Consider the following 16,714-nt stretch of genomic DNA (forward strand, 5'->3'; position numbering starts at 1 on the left):
ACTAGTTTCAGCTCTCCCTTTGTTATCTGTTAAAGTGAAACTTTCACTTTAAAAACAAAAACAAAAAAATAACAAACGTGCAATGCTTTTGCAAAAGGCAGCCCTGATATTCCTCTTCTTGGGTCCCCCGCCAGCGCTCCTGGCCCTTTCCCCCCTCTGCTGAGTGCCCCCAGAGCAAGCTGTTTGCTCTGGGGGCACTTGTGCAACCTTCCAAACACTCTGTGTGTCTAGGACAGCCTTTTGCAACCAAGGGGCCCAGACTCCTTGTGGTGCCTTCAGGGATGTCTTTGAAAAATGCCTAAAATTGCCCAAAAAATGTATTAATTGTAAAAAGCCAGTGAGTGGATGAAGCCTGCCTTTTAGTTACACCAAGCCACACGTTTTCATTACACTATTACAACCTTCCAGCCACTAGTGTCCTAACAACCAATGAAAAGGATATCAAGCTTCTACACAGCATCCTATTTTCACCTACCCTGCCCTTCTCCATCAGCACTGGGGGTCACATTAGCTGAGGGAGTGAAACAGAGAAAGAAGAGAAACATTGGAATACTAGTCAGTACAAGTGTGTTGCTTTGGAAAAATAAGTCACCTCTAACATTGTGTGTCCTACTTGTTGCTGCCTTATGTAAAACTATTAATTTAGTTTTACATTTTAGAATGGTGTGCCTAAAGATTGGGCAGAATTTTAAAGGGTGCCTTGACTGAAAAAAAGTTGAGAAAACACTGGTCCATGAGATACACATCCAATGAGTGAAAGATCAATGAATACTGCTATATTATGCGCTCACCTCCTTTTTAGCCCAATAAATTTAGGCAAAAATCGCTTTTTGTCCTGGGAGGACAAATGTAACTATTCCTGTTCCAACAATCCTATATGGGTGATTCCTCCTGGTGATATATTGGTAATCCACCTGGTGATTCTCCATAAAGATCCTCCCTGTACTGGATATGGATGGATGGATGGATGGATATCTCCCCTCAAGGGGTCTATCTCTCCTTTATATCTCCTCCAGATCTCCACATGTAGTCATTTTGAATCTCCTTTTTGCTTCTTGTCTGGACTCGGATATGAATGGCTCTACACCTGAAGCAATCAGAAACACCTGCAAAACAACTCAGTGCAAACAGGCAGAAATGTAGACAGCCCAGTAGCTGCAGGGCTCTGCCGGAACCCGGAAATGGTGATGTGTGCCGGGCAAAGTGGAGGCATCCCATGCTGAGCTGAGAGTGGGCATGTGGGGATGTATACTGTGAAATCCCCACCGCTTTCTCTCCTCTCCTTGCATGGATGACAGTTTGGGCTAGAGGGATATTGGCTCCTGCTGCTGTCAATCGAATGCAGTGAGGAGGAAATGGGGGCAGGGCTAAGTCCCGTTGTGTAAGTCTATGGAGCGCAGCTCCATAAACACACAGCTCAGGAGTTTGAAAAGACTTTGGGTAGCCAATCAGCTTCTAACCTCTGCTTGTTCAATTAAGCTTTAACAATAAAACCTGGAAGCTAATGGGTTTTCAAGAAGAAGTGCATGAGATTCTGAGTAAACCAGCTTTAGTAAATAAACCCCTGTGTGCCTCCATAGCAAGCGGCTTGCTATTGGAACACACAAGGAAGAGGAAGAGCCAAGATCGCCAGTGGAGGACCCCAGAAGAGGAGGATTGGGGCCGTTCTGTTAAATACCATTGCACAGAGCAGGTGAGTATAACATATTTGTTATTGTAATTTTCAAAAAATGTTTGACTTTAGTAACAAGAGTGTTATAGAGGTGGTAAAAAATCCCATTGTGCCTATTCTACTAGAAAAAAAAAAAAAATATAAGACAACCAAGGTTTGTAGTTCTGCAAAAATGTTACAGTTTAGAGACAATTTCAATTACAGCTAAAGAGTAATTGTGTGCAGGAAACAAAACAATGATGTTTTAAATCAACATTATGATGATGTTGACTATTATTTTTTATTTTTAGAATAACTACAAGTACTAATTGTTTTTTACTAACTACTAGAACACCACTTTCAGCACTGTTGTAGTAGTGGACAGGGTAGAGTATCCACACCAAGGCCAACAACTACACCAAGGATCTAAGACTATGTACCCAAATTGAAGCTGAAAAACACTGGTGAACTAGTGAGAACTAAAATCGACATTTTTATCATAAATGCGCCCCCAGGAGGTTTATACTATAATGTGCTAGTATGAATCACACAGACAGACTTGCCTGTCAAGCAGTGCCTTGCAGCACAGAAATGTCAGTGCTCCCATTGGCTAGGGGTGCTGCCATTTTCTCCTGGTCTTCCTTCTGGGTCCTGTCTGTTTGGCTATTTGAATGGCCAGACTACAATGATGTCACTCCTGCACATGCACACAAGAATCACATCATCACGGCACAAACAGTGCAATAAATTTGCGCAAAGTTGCCCATATGCAGCTTAGTGTACATTACAGCCTGGCAGAGGGAGGCTTTTATGACAGAAGAGACCAAGAGAAAAGGGTCTCTTTTATCATAAAAACCCTACCTGTCAGCGTTTGCTTAAATTATGGGTTAATTCCACTTTAACACTGCCAGCGTGCTACAGAGAGTGGTTGCTGGGGGTCTCATCTAAATATTTGCAATTGGCCCCTGGGTCTGTGTATAACATCTGATAGTACCTGAATATATGTTTCCTCTTAAGATTTTTGTGCAGTGTTCATAAAATTTACATTTATCTCGTATCTTCATCAACAGATGATAGCATCTAACTAAATTCCTCTATATTGGGGGGTAGAGAGGAAACTTGGCAGAACATTTTCTTGCATTGGGATGTCACGATTCAAACACATTTTAACAAAATTGTTAAGATTCTTTTGCTTCTGAAAAAAGGAACTATTTTCATTATACCAGTGGGAGTGAATTGTAAATGTGAGAAGAACACTTTAAACTTTATACTAAACTGGAAATGGTGTCAGGAAACACATGCAAAGTAATAAGTTATCTTCATGAGAAATGCTAAACACCTGTTGAATCTACAGCAGTAAATACGGTTTGTGGCTTACATTTCTCATTGGACATTATTCTGTAGAGCAGTTTTAATGGCGTGCAATAATGCAAAACATACAATTATAAGCAATATGATTGATTTATGAGTAAGTCAGATATGACGAAACACGTCAGCCTGTGACTGTGTGGCAACCGGATGTGACGCAATCGGAGCCGGAAGTGACAAGATTGGCGCCATTTTGTGAAACTCAGCGGTGGCAAGAGCACTGCAGTTATTTCCATAGTTCACTTAGCTGGTTTCCTTATATGCAACATCATTGGGCTTGATTACCATTTCTAGCTTGTAAGTGGCTGTCTATTTGAGGCAATAAAGGATCTGTTTTATACTGCACCATTGGGGTTTCTTTGTTTTTTTTTGTCTTTTACATGACTATTTGAGAGACGATCACATAGGAGGAGGGAAGGTGGTTGCTTACCATTCATCAGCACCTGTATACCAACCATTTATCCATATCTATATTATGTCATTGGGATATCCTGGAATAAGAGATATTGTAGTGAATTGGATGAGGTGTTTGTCATCCAGTATATAAGTTGATTGTCTTGTGGATAACATCTCTTAAGCGATTAAGCCAACCATGAGAATAGGAAGCATATCCATGTGGTGAGTGCACACCCGAGAGGGAGACACTATATATTTTACTCACGTAGTGATTGTATTTGAAGAATATGAATCATCTTGGGATAAAAAAAGGACTTTTCTTTGGACTTTTTTCACTTGTATGAGTTTTCACTCTGAAATTTATGTTTATGATATTTTGCGCTACTGAATCACTTAGAGGATACGTTGTTTATAAAACATACAATTGGTTTACAGATTTGATTACAATAAATAGTAGCAGCTATAAAAGATACGGCACTGTGTTACTGTAACTGACAATAGTGCGGTCATGCGATGCTGCACCCAAATTAAATTTTTGTCCTTTTTTCCCTATAAATAGAGCTTTCTTTCGGTGGTATTTGATTACCAGTGTGTTTTTTAATTTTTTGTGCTATAAACAAAAAAAGACCAACAATTTTGAAAAAAAAAAAAACACATTTTGCTATAAAACATATCCAGTAAAAAAAATTAAAAAAATAAAATTTCATCTTAAAATTTAGGCCAAAATGTATTCTGCTACATGTCTTTTCTAAAAAAAATCACAATACATGTAAATGAATTGATTTACGTGAACATTACAGTGTCTACAAATGGTGATGGAATCTAAAAAAAAATGTTTTTATACTAGTATTGGCAGTGATCAGTGACTTATAGCGGGACTGTGGCGGGCATTTTGACACTGGAGGGGAACTAACTGCCACGGACATCCTAATGACACTAATACAGTGATCAGTGCTAATAAAAAGCACTGGCACTATACTAATGGCACTGGGCAGGAAGGGGTTAACATCTGGGGCGATCTAAGGGTTAACTGTGCTGTTTTACTGTGTGTGCTGTGTGTGTTTTACTAGGGAAACATACTGCACACACTCTGCTGCTGTGCAGAGAAATGCACAGCAGCATGTTATTGCCGGCAGTAGAGTGACCTGTGCTGTTGTTTACACCCAAGTCTCTCCCCTGTCAGAGATACTCAGCGATTGCCGAGTGCTGGCAGGCAAAGCAGTTAATGGTAAATGTTTTTGATAAAAGACAGCAGTGGCCATGTTTTATTTGTGAAAATATGTCTACATATATGGATTACAGTGAGCCCGATTCAGACAATTATAATACAGGAAACAAAGAAACACAACGCCTCTAAGTGTGTACTGTGAAGGTATTGAATAGAAAGATAAGTAGTAACTTGCATCTTAGAATTTAAAAACAGGCTCATGGGTGAGATGTCTGTAGTCAGATGTAGTTGTGTGACTGATCCAGAGAGGAGATCGATTTGAGTGCATGTGCAACATGGATGGTAAGCCTGGTGCAGTTTTCCCATTCACAGAACTCTGTGAATGAATGACAAGGCTGGGTCAGTGGAGACACACAGAGCCATGTCTTTTTAAATTGTGACAGCAGGCGCGGGGAGAAGATCCCTGACCTGCTGTCACAGCGGGGAATCAGGGGGGTGTGGGGACAGCTGCAGCAGTAACACGTTACACCCTAAATATGAATTAAGCTCCTTTAACATTTATGCTCCCTCTACATATTGCTCATATAGCATTTTCTATCATATTTTTTATGACTGTTTATCCATTAAATCTACAATGCCTCTTTCCCCTGTAATCAAAGCAAGACATCAGTCTATGAACCGCTTGTCCCAGTATAATACAATGTAGGCTTCACGCACACTAAAAAAGCTAAAAACTGCTTTAGAAATGCTGGACAAAAACACTAATGTTTTGAGCTTTTTTTTTTTTGCTGGTGTTTAGTAATGTTTAGCTTAATGTGTAAGCTAGGTTTAGGAGCTTCAGCACTAAGGAGCAGGGCTGCCATTGTTAACCAGTTAAGCTCCACCCTATAGCAGGTTTACTGCTGCAGGGCAGACTCCCCGCAAGTACAGTGTCAGTAGATCACAGTCACTTGATACATTACACACAAAAATTTGCAGGGTTAGCAAGATCAGACTTGATCTCTGCTAGCACTAGCAGGTAAATTTGTTTGTAGCGGTTCAAGCAGTCCTTGACAGCCAGGTACTCTTTTTCCTGTGAGTCGCACTAGCTACCTACCTTTCGTTGGACATTTTGGCCACTAAATTTATACTCTATTGAAGAGGCCTACAGGATTCTGACCATGTCGGATAAGAGTAAAGGGGAAGGTTCACTGACAGAATCTGCCTCAGAATACGAACCTGTGGACAGCAGTGGCACCTTGACAGATAGTCTAGACGATGGACTAGAGGTCCCTGCTAAGGTCAGGCATACCTGACTCTATTCCCAGGTTGCTGAGGTGTTACAATTGCATAATGATTCTCATATTCAGCAGAGTGCCAGTACTAGTGCTGCTCTACCTTTTGGTGAGCTGGGGAGCACCAGCAGCCTAGTACATCCTGGTCTTTTTCATACTAGCACTGCGTTATCACTTGGTGATGTGGCGCATTCCATAAGTGCAGCACAATCTGATGCAGTGGGTAGCACATGTAGTGTCCCGCAGCCACCAAGAATTCTAACAGGCCTGTAGAGCCCATAGTGTCCTTTCCGGATGTGCTTGCAAATCCTGATTGGCAGCCCACAAATTCTGCAGTACCTGTACTTCCCCCATTCACTGCTCAACCTGGAATTCAGGTGGAGACAGCAAATTTAACTACTCTCCTTGCTTATCATGGAAGATCTGCATGAATTGACAGTGGATCAAAGCAATTTATACACACAACAATTTATCGCAAATTCAAACTTTGCCAGAGCATTTCCATGCTTATTACAGTTTCCGAATTTAAAGTTTTTTTGGGCCTAACCCTCAACATGGGTCCACAGACCCGATTCATCATATGCCCATGTTCTTTGCTGCCATGGCCAGGCATAGATCAGAGAATATAATGCAATTTATGCATTTCAACGACAATACACTGTCATCCTTGGGGTGACCCTGAATTTGACTGGATCCACAAAATTCAGCCCCTCGTAAATCACCAGAAATTTGCAGATGTCTATACTCCCCAGCAAAACATCTGGGTTGATGAGTCCCTAGTTAATTTTTTTGGCCGCCTTGCATTCATACAATTTCTCCCCAGCAAGCGTGCCAGATGTGGATCAAAATGTATAAGATCTGTGGGAGGGCAACCGGTTATACATGTAAATTTTCAGATTTAAGAGGGAAAAAAAAATAAATAAATAGTCACATGGAGCCCCCCGGATGTCCAGACTACATTGGGAGCAGTGGCAAGATAGTTTGGGACTTGGTGTAACCCTTTTTCCATATAGGGTACAACCTTTACATGGACAATTTTTATAACAAGCGTGACACTATTTAGACATTTGTACAATCTTGGAATTGGCTAATCGCCTGGACTTCCCCCAATGGCTTGTAAATACAAGTCAAAGAAAGGGGGAGAAAGCCTGCTTGAAAAATGATGAATTGCTTGCAGCAAAGTGAAAGGACAAATGGGATGGTTTTGTCCTGTCTTCCATTCACGGGTTCCCCTCTGACAGCTGAATATAAACAAAAAAAAAAACAATTGCCAACAATAAAGTGAAAAAAATGGCGTAGGGGCAAACTTTTTTAAAAAAATGGTGGGATTCATCCCAAAATTCATAGCAGACCCTTATCGGAGTATGTAGCCCGGCAGGTCTGGAAAGGTCGGAGAACAAGCAAGTGTACCCCCACCGAACTATACCAGGCCACATGTCCTCAACATGGTGGCCAGCCTGCCCCGTGTCTGTGATGTCACAAGGGGGTGGGGTCTCCGGGTGACGTTACCGGATGGCCTCACCCCTTTTGTTATTTAAGGGCTGCTGGTGGGAGCATTTGTCAGGACTAGAGATATATATTTTTTTCTTTTTTGGGCTGGCGGTGGCAGCAGGCGTTATGATTGACGATGAATCTACACTGGGGGATTTTTTCCTAAATAAAGGACTTGTCTAAAACTTGCGCTGTGTTTTTATTTTCTTTTACCACTTTTTTGGTGAATGATTAGCGGTTCTATGTACCTCATACTAATTCACATGGGGGAGGGAATCTGGGGGCCCCCTTGTTAAAGGGGGTTTCCAGATTCCAATAAGCCCCCTGCCAGAAGACCTCACAACCACCAGCCAGGGTTGTGGGGAAAAGGACCTTGTCCTCATCAACATGGGGACAAGGTGCTGTGGGGCGGTCCTCAAACCCATATTGAGGGCATGTGGCTTGGTATGGTTCAAGGGTGGGCACTTGCTTGTCCCTCTCCCTTGGATAAGGGCCTGGTATGGATTGAGGGGGACCCCCACGCCATTTTTTTCACTATTTTGTATTGCTTTTTTTACATTCAGATGTCTTAATGTAGCACCTGGCTTCCTGGCCCTCCCCTTAACCAGGGAACAAAAAAAATGCTGGTAAACACTGGGCAACGGCATTTAGCAGAGTTTAGTAGAGTTTAGTAGCTGTCAGCATTTTTTCTGCCAAAACGCTGCTGCTCCAGAACATACTGGCAGAAGGGTTTTTTTTTGGGATAACATGCCAGGGAGTTCAGAGCCAGTTTAAAAAAACCTCTAATGCCCAAATCAGCAGCTGTAAAAACACCCAATGTGCATGAGGCCTTACTTTTCATATGCTGCATATGGGATCCAGAGGTCTATATGAGATCTGATACCCAGTTAACTGGAATCCACCTAGACTTGGACGTACAAAGTGAAATCTCAAAAGAGATTTAGAGGATAAATTAGATAAGAGAAGTGTAAGGTTGAAAACCAAAGGTTTTGGATAGACTAGGTAATGGTAATACCTTTGTCAATCTTTTGACCCTTTGTGGGGATATTTCCTTTTATTTCCTGTCCTGGAGACACAAAAGGAAGTGAGAGAGACCACTCCTACATTCCCTGCAGACAGATGTCCCCAATGGAAAATTTCCGCTCACCTATTGCTCCAGCAAATGTCCTTATTGGTGACACAGAATTAAGACCATGACCTGGGTTTTGGATTTAGATGCACTTTTAGCCCCAGTTTACATCAGTGTGACTTGTCATGTGACTTTGAAATTGCAAGTCGCATTATAATTCGCATGCCATTATCAGCAATGACCGTAGGGCCGTGGATAAGGGGGTACCACCAGTGCTCCTGTACGGGTCCCAGGCTAGCAGAGGGTCCCAGGCAGCTGGGTGAATCGGATGTGGGCAGGGAGGGTAATCAACACAGCGGAGGGCAATTACTGGAACCGATCCCCTGTATGGCTCTCTCTGCAGCAACTGAAAGCTGGCTTCTTCTCCTCTCCCTCCCGCTGGCATCTGCTGCAGAGAGAGTCATACAGGGCAGAGGTTCCAGTACTTACCCCCCACCAGACCCATCACCCTCCCTTTGCACCATATGTTTCCCCCTGCTGCTCAGGCCCCCCTGTGTGCCTCCTCCTCCAAAGTGCTACTAGCTTCCCTCCTCTCCTTTCCACCAGCATCTGCAAGCACACAATAGGATCTTTGAGGATGGAGAGTGGGGGAAGGGCCCTGTAAATATGTCACATTTACCAGCCCCTTTGTTTCCTGAATGAACACTATGAGTGATCGGTACTAATCACTCTGTGTTAATTCGTAACTGAAGCATAGTAAACTGCGGGGGGGGGGTTTAAGGGGGAAGGCCCTGTCAGGTTGGCTGTATGGGGCCCTGTGGTTTCTACCAGCAACCCTGAATGACCCCTTCCATTTAGTGCGACTCAAGTCGCAGCTACTGTTAAAATTAGTCCTGCACTATTTTTGCGCGACTTCACTGCGACTTGCAGCAAGCCGCAATGAAGTCACACAGGACAGTTAGCTGTCAAATGTGCACAGCTTTAAAGCCGCATTGATGTGAACTGGTGCTCATTGATTATTATACTTGCATATGAAGTGTACTAAACCCTTACTCTACCCTTCCTAGCCTCCCTTAACCTCCTTGTTTTATATACTCAAGACTCTGGATTCAGAAATGCCCACTCTGAAAGCCACTATCTGCCCCAAGCTACAGCTCTGTATAATGATTTCATCAGTTTTGTTTCCCCTGCTTGCCTTGCCTGCAGTAAGCTGTCATAGCACTGAATGAAGTTGTCTCTTGAGATCTGAGATGGCCCCATTCAGCTCTATTAACTGCTTACTGAGCAGGCACAGCCAAGTGGAAATGAGAGAAACCATGAAAGAATTCAAAAACTGTCTTTTGGGACAGAATTCAACAGTCACCGTGGGGCATGTCTGCAACTGGGCTCTGGAATATAGACATGTGTTCTCAGGAGAGATGTGGAGGGGGGGGGGTGTTATAGTAGTATTCCTTAAAGAGAAGTGCCCCAACCACACTGTCACCTTACTTCCCTGAAATTCAACACATTAGCAGTCTCTTCCTTTAATGGCTGTTTATGAAGGTAATGTATTAGTTTAGAAGTAGTTTCAAATTAGCCACTTCCAAGCTCATTTGTATGAACGCCACAGTATTCCCCTCGTTCAACTAATAAGCATTTTGAGCAGTAAGTACAAACCTCTATACTGCTAATTAAAAGTCACCAGCTCTCCAAGCCATACTGCAAGGTCACATTACATTATTGCAGACGTGTTCTTGGGAGTTTTTGCAGAATAAGTGATCTTATTATTCTGCTCATATTTCTCAAACTATTCAGAAAACAGACAACATAATGCATTAATACAGATCTGCAGAAGAGAGCAAGAGAAATGATTGCTCAGATAAGGTGTTCTCTCATTACATGCTGTGCATGAAATGGCAATCAATCTTTGTTTTTATTTTCATTCACATTGTGGTGTGGTTGTAAACTCAATTTACAGAATACTTTCATTTTAACTCTATTTCTGGGAGCACAAAAACACTGAAAAATGTTACTGACTTACATTTAACCCCTTTTATTGTTGATTTGCCTTTACTTCTGTTCAGCTCTCAGTAGGTGCCAAAAATACAGCTGAGTAGTTAATTTATTTATTAAGGGGACATTTCAGTCAAAATTTCAAAAACCCAGTGCTTCTAGAATATGCTTTGGAGACATGGGCACCCCCACCGACACTATTACACATCTGAATGTGCATTCACATGCCACTTTAACTATCCTGCATTGTAGCAAAGAGCATTTTCAGTTTCAATACATTTTTACTGAAATATACATTTCATAAACAATACACAGGGGCACAAAAAAACCTCAAACATATGGAAGTACACATAGTATACAGTATACATAGCAGCATAGTATACATAGGTGTCAGGACCTGGCTCACCTGCTGGTGGCACTGTGGCTCCCAGAGCTGAAGGGTGCAGTTCCTAGCAGATTACAGTAATTAAGCTCCATCTGAAGATGGCTGCTGGGAAGGTATATACACACCCTCCCCCCTCAGATATACTTCATTGCTCCAGCTTTTTGTCTACTAGCCACGTGCCTGCTTGACTGTTATCCTGATCCTGATTCCTGCCTTGTCCTGTATCCTGCTACCCCATCTCTGCTCCCCTTGGCCTTGTACTGTATCTGGTTACCCCCATCTTTGCTCCCCTTGTTTTCAGTCCCATTCCTGGTTATGCCCTGTTTATCCATGCTTCCCCTGCTGATAACCAGCAAATGTCATAGAGGACAGCCTCATCAACACACATCAGTGAAAGAGAAAAATGACCTGTTTGCAAAATTTTATAATAGAAACAAAGAAACTTTCAAGTTTTTGCTCTTTTTTTTGTTTAAAAATATAAAAAGCGTGTTTGGTGTTATTGCATGTTATTGAAAAAGCAGAAATATTGTCTGGGCCACAAGGTGAAAATAAAGGGGGAAAAAAAAAAGCCTAAAAAAGAAAAACGAATGCAGCCACCAAACCCAAGAATTGGCAACCTGCAATATAATAAAATTTGATTTATGGGTTAAAATAGTTGCAGACTTTGGGCATGCTACACATGCCTCCAAAAAAAACTCATTGTACACAGGGCATGTATGGCACATCCATTCTTTCTGCCCTATCTCTGGGACCCCCCATCCCAGTATACCGACATCTTCTCTGAGTACATTGTAATGCCGGCAATACAATATACTCAGAGCAGAAGTATGAAGCTCTAACTGTCAAAATAGTAGTCTGAATCAGTGTTTATAAACAACACAGCTCAGATTGTGATTATGCAAAGATACAATGTAACATTGCTACATTTTTATCTTTCAGTTTATTTATCTGCAGATCAAGCAGATGAACTTAGATCTGCAGACCTCAGTTAAAGAAATCTAACAATTAAAAAGAGTTTTTAACTTTTTAATAAAATATTCCTCTGTTTAACCCTGTATTAACCCTTAGCTTACTCTAATTAGCTCTAATTATCCCCTTAGTCTTCTCTCTTCAACTATTATTTTTCTGTTTATGTATTTTTACTTGTTTGTTTCTTTTTTTATTAACTATACACTTTTAAACTTTTTGTTTGTTTGTTTGTTAATATTTTTACACATTTAACATATTTACACATTTCCCATTCACAAAAACCCCAAAACTTTATTTAGCACTTTAATTATTTTTTTTTTTAATTACATCTCTAAATAACTTTGAAATGCTTTGCACCAGAAACATAATGATTGTGTCATTTTAAATAGGACAAATTAAAAGAATAAAATGTGCATATTTTATGTGCAGTAACAATATTTATTTTTAAACTAACACAGCTAAAAAAAAAGAATGCATTTGTTTAGTTCTGTTGTGTTTTATTTAAGGATTGCAAAAAAAAACAAAAATCATTGTTGCAAGACAATGTCATAAAAATAAATCTTTGTTTGTCCTTAAAAATACAATATATGTATTACCATGTTATCTTTAGTACTGACAAAGTTATTGCAAAATTAACAGGTCCATAGCAGAAATATAAACATTGTTTTGGTCCATAGGGGGTGAACAAAGTGGTTAATATTACTTTTAACATAATTTATTTCTCCTCCTTCTAGAATGTCTGCCTTCTCAGAGTACCTTTTTTTTACAGGTATCCACTCTCACTTCCAGCTCAGTTCATGGCGGTGAACTGAGCCAGAAGTTTGGCCCCCCTCCTTCCCTCTGCAGTCTTCTGGGACACTTTACAGGTCCCTGAAGACTGCCAAACCATTCAGGAGGCACAGCGTGACAGTTGAGATGCCAGTGCCAGGGGTAGAAGGAGAGAAGGGACGGCACGGGTAAGCACATCACTGGATCCTAGGACAGGTGACTGTGTGTATAATAAAAGTCAGCAGCTACAGTTTTTGTAGCTGCTGACTTTTAATAAACACAAAAATGACTGGAACTCTGCATTAAGTAAGATATACCATAACTATAGTAAATCTGCTCCCACACACATTCTAAGCCTAATTTAACTACCCTGTAAAGGAAAGATATCTGTACTTGTCAATGCTGAGGGTACTCCAGTCCAATCACATGATTTCTCCAGTGGCCCAGCTTCAGTGAAGAGGAGAGGTCACTGACAACCGCTACAGAGCCTATGTGGTGTCACATACAGTACACTTACTATGGGGTATCCTTTGTCGGTTGTCCCTCCTCTATATTGTAGACAGTGCTGGGATCATGTGACCAGACCAGAGCTCCCTCAGCATAGGTAAGTATAGACATTTTTCCTTTACAGGGTAGTTAGAATAGGCTTAGAATGGGGGGTGGGAGCAGGTTTAAGTATAATTAGTATTTGACTGAACTTCCACAATAATTAGATAACTTAGCTACTGTGGGGTATATACATTTATATTCAATAGTAATTCAGGATTAGCAGTATCAGTACATGTTTTTAATCATCAGACAAAATATGGAGCAAAAATGGTCTTCACCTCATATCTTGGAGGTGGGATAGAAAATGAGATCAGCTTAGGCTACAACCACTGTATGTTTTACTCTGTAGTAAAAATAAAAGTGTAAACACATAGGGGTCTACTTATAAATGTTTTCACACATCTTTCCAATAGAATCCAATTAGAAATATGTGTAAATGCTGGGTGAAAGTTGTGTAACTCCTGGGTGAAAAAAGGACTCTATAGTATGCATTATATTTTTTTTCTGCTCACTATAAAGTCTTTGTCATAATAGGTCATTTCTTAAGTATTAGGAAAATTATGTGTCATCGCTAAAACAAGCATAGCACTTGACACCTTTTTTTTCCTTGTTTGTGCCATTTTAACAGCTTTTTCAAAATCACTTCTTCCTTTGGCTGTTTCAAAGGTCAAATCACCTTTTGCAGAACGTTAATGAGATGCCTTAAAAGCCAACCTGACATTAGGCTAAATTTTCTAAGCTGCTAGCATGGTGTACTGTCACTCTCCAGGTCTCTCTTTTATGCAAATACTGACTTCAGTTCTTAAATTAAAGCTTTAGTTTCCCCATCACTTCGCTGCTGGTCCACATTATAGGAATACTATATAGGAATACCTCCGACTGTCTTATATTGCTTTAATTATTCTTCCTTTGTTAATCTAGTTTTCAAATATTCATATTTCTATTTGACCACTTACATTACAAATATCTGCAACAAATTAAAAAAAACTCCCAAGACCTTACCCTTCTACTCATTTGCCAATCCCAAATATTGTATCTTTAAAAACCTTCAGTAAAGCCGACAGGTGAACTGAGAGACACATGAGATCATTTTTGCCATGTATTGGATTGATGTTCTGCGATGATATCATGACTCTATCTAAGCAAAATCTTTACCATAAATCACTTAAATGTAATAACAACTGCTACATGAACTCTGTTCAAAGAATATATACATCAAACAATAGTAAATGAAGTGCCATACATGAAAAGCAAAGCAATTTGTCCTGTGAAAGTGATAAAGGTGTACCTGAGTAGTCCCCATTATGTCTGAGCCTGATGCACGATGCAGACATTCGCAGGCAGCAGTGGAGGGAGAACTTGTGCACACAATCCAGCTTCAAGATGCTGATATAGCCTAGGGCGGGAATGAATACAAATGAAGTCATATAATGCATATAACAGAAAAGAATGTAAATAAGTACAAAATGAAGGAGGGGGGTTAGCAATGTGATGGTCAGCATAACAAAATGTCCGGAATAATGAAGTCCACAGGAGAAAAGGTCTGATAAATGCAAGGGAGGCTCCTCGTTTTGATCTTGGCTTGTGATTACTGGGCTACTTCTGCTGTATTAGCAAGTGATGAACAACTCATATAGGTGTCTGTTTATGAACCAGCAGTAAATGATCGCTGCTCAGTTCTCCGGAATTCTCAGAGAACACAGTTCTCCTGTGAATGCCTTTTATGAAGCATATGTAGATCAGTTCTCCAAACGAAGGGAGAATGGTCTACAAACGCTGGAAAACGGCTGATTTTACTATAATCTCGCAAGATTACAGTAAAAGATCAGTTTACTAAGCAGAGGTAAATTATCACTGCTTAGTTTGCGGTTCCTCCGATTCTCCAGCTCTGGGCTGGAGAATCTGGAGGGAGAACACAGATCTCCAGTGAAGGGCTGAACATGTTCTCCGCTGATCTCCTGAGTGTCATAAACTGTGAATTGACCAGAGAATAGCTGCGATCCTCTGAATCGCAGCTATTCTCTGTCATAAACAGACACCTGAGGTGTCCGTTTATGAACCAGCAGTAATAGATCGCTGCTCAGTTCTCCGTCATTCTCGGAGAACACAGTTCTCCTGTAAATGCCGTTTATGAAGCATATGTAGATCAGTTCTCCAAAGGAAGGGAGAACGGTCTACAAACGCTGGAAAACGGCTGATTTTACTATAATCTCGCGAGATTACAGTAAAAGATCAGTTTACTAAGCAGAGGTAAATTATCTCTGCTTAGTTTGCGGTCCCTCCGATTCTCCAGCTCTGGGCTGGACATGTGAAGGGCTGAACATGTTCTCCTGAGTGTTATAAACTGTGAATGACCAGAGAATAGCTGCGATCCTCTGAATCACAGCTATTCTCTGTGTCATAAAAGGACACCTGAGTTAGTATAGCTTACTATTGCACAGAGAGATTTTGCAACCTGATGTCAGCATTGGATAAGTGTTTCAATTGGTCTCAGTGCTTACTGGAGTAATTTGAGGACTAGCAGATACCTTTCATGGGGAGCTGTTTTTAGATTCATAGTCAACCCTTGTGAAGACTTAGATGTGCCCAGCCACATACAAACTCCAAGTGTTTCACATACTATAATGTACATTTCCATCCAGTCACATGCAAACTCATACAGATTATAATGTACAGTCACATCCAGTGTCTTCTTAGTAGAGTGAAAATAAAGCTTTTTGCCTTGAGTCCAGGTGTATTGCTAGTCACTGGTACCTGCAGTACTAGCCCCAGGTCTCAGCCCTGTAGCTACCACTTCATAAAGATAGAATGCTAACTGTTTGTGTCTGCAAAGAAAGAAATTTGTTATTTTATCAAACTGACACACTCTGGTGTTGGGCAACAGGGCAAGGAAAAGAGACTGTCACTCTACTCAATATTCAAGGTAGAGGGTAAGGGACTCCCATAGAATGAAAAACACGGAACAGTGCTAATAGAGGGGATGCAGAAGAGAAATAACAAAAAGTACATGAGAGTTGTTCACTGTGGCACTCACCAGAAAAGGGGTTCTCTAGCTTCTTAAAGAAATCCTATCACCAACTTTAAAAATTGCAGGCAAAAGCAGAGACAAATCAAGTATTTAAATGATTGCTTGTAGTAGTCAAATGTTATAGCAAGTTCAAAGGCAAAACCACTACAAGAGTCAGGTCTACAGAACAGTACCCTCCTTCCTTGCATGTCAAAGCCCTTTCCTCTTTTTGGATTGTCTGATTCCTGTCTGTGCTGACCCAGCATCTTCGCTTTTCTTCTCCCTAAATAACCTTTCATGTAGCAGTCAGATAAGGATTAAAGGGTAATACTACAGAATGTCACTTACACGACAGCTCTGAGTCAGCTTGGGATGTTGACACCAGCACCAGTCTTAGACTTTTTGATGTCTACACAAAGAAAACTTTACAGGTAAATAAATTGCATAAAAGAAGAATTTTGACTAACCTGTACATTCTATATCCTGGAGAACAGTGCAAGTCATAGTCGGAGTATTCATGCACCATGGGTGATGGGCATGTACCTTCAAGTGATCAGATGCTGGCAAAGCTTTAAAGGACACACCCCCTGGGCTCCTCCTTTTAACCCTACCCAATTACTTGATTGC

The 16,714-nt window shown here is 40.9% G+C and overlaps 1 protein-coding gene across 3 annotated transcripts in view; it reads right to left on the reverse strand.

Moving 5' to 3' along the window:
* Positions 1-16,714, reverse strand: part of DLGAP2 (DLG associated protein 2) — a 1,035,006-nt gene that overhangs the window by 943,808 nt on the left and 74,484 nt on the right. For all 3 annotated transcript variants that reach the window (XM_089679530.1, XM_089679529.1, XM_089679532.1), the window contains exon 2: positions 14,369-14,476. In XM_089679530.1, the coding sequence (XP_089535656.1) occupies positions 14,369-14,383 (15 nt within the window). In that variant the 5' untranslated portion in view covers positions 14,384-14,476. The remainder of the gene's footprint in view (positions 1-14,368; positions 14,477-16,714) is intronic.

Source organism: Staurois parvus, unplaced genomic scaffold (genome assembly GCF_062004578.1).
Source record: "Staurois parvus isolate SC_StPar_1 unplaced genomic scaffold, SC_StPar_1.0 ptg000226l, whole genome shotgun sequence".
Classification (NCBI taxonomy): Eukaryota; Metazoa; Chordata; class Amphibia; order Anura; family Ranidae; genus Staurois; species Staurois parvus.